Source organism: Ogataea haglerorum (genome assembly GCF_019207285.1).
Source record: "Ogataea haglerorum isolate 81-453-3 chromosome Unknown 81-453-3_NODE_353_length_473_cov_195.790404, whole genome shotgun sequence".
Classification (NCBI taxonomy): domain Eukaryota; kingdom Fungi; phylum Ascomycota; class Pichiomycetes; order Pichiales; family Pichiaceae; genus Ogataea; species Ogataea haglerorum.
The window spans coordinates 1-473 of record NW_025065196.1 but is presented as its reverse complement, the minus strand read 5'-3'; the positions used below and the strand labels follow the sequence as shown (position 1 = coordinate 473).

The window sequence follows — 473 nt, the reverse complement described above, 5'->3', positions numbered from 1 at the left end:
AGCTCTGTCAAGACTGCCTCAAGTTATGGTTCCAGCTCTGTCAACACTGCTTCCAGTTATGGATCGAGCTCTGTCAAGACTGCCTCAAGTAGTTATGGTTCCAGCTCTCGGCCTGTCTCTAGTTATGGCTCAAGTTCTCGGCCTGTTTTTAGTTATGGCTCCAGCTCTGTCAAGACTGCCTCCAGCTATGGATCGAGCTCTGTCAAAACTGCTTCTAGTTATGGCTCCAGCTCTGCCAACACTGCTTCCAGTTATGGATCGAGCTCTCGGCCTGCCTCCAGCTACGGCTCCAGCTCTGCCAACACTGCCTCCAGCTACGGCTCCAGCTCTGTCAAGACTGCCTCCAGCTACGGCTCCAGCTCTGTCAAGACTGCCTCAAGTTATGGATCGAGCTCTGCCAACACTGCTTCCAGTTATGGATCGAGCTCTCGCCCTGTTTCCAGCTATGGCTCCAGCTCTCGCCCTGCCTCCAG

The 473-nt window shown here is 54.1% G+C and overlaps 1 protein-coding gene across 1 annotated transcript; it reads left to right on the top strand.

The window, feature by feature from the left end:
* Positions 1-25: 25 nt before the first annotated feature.
* KL911_005407 (uncharacterized protein) lies at positions 26-473 on the top strand (the record flags this gene model as incomplete). Its single annotated transcript, XM_043200803.1, has 1 exon — positions 26-473. A coding segment is annotated over one exon (448 nt), but the record flags the coding sequence as incomplete, so codon positions are not given.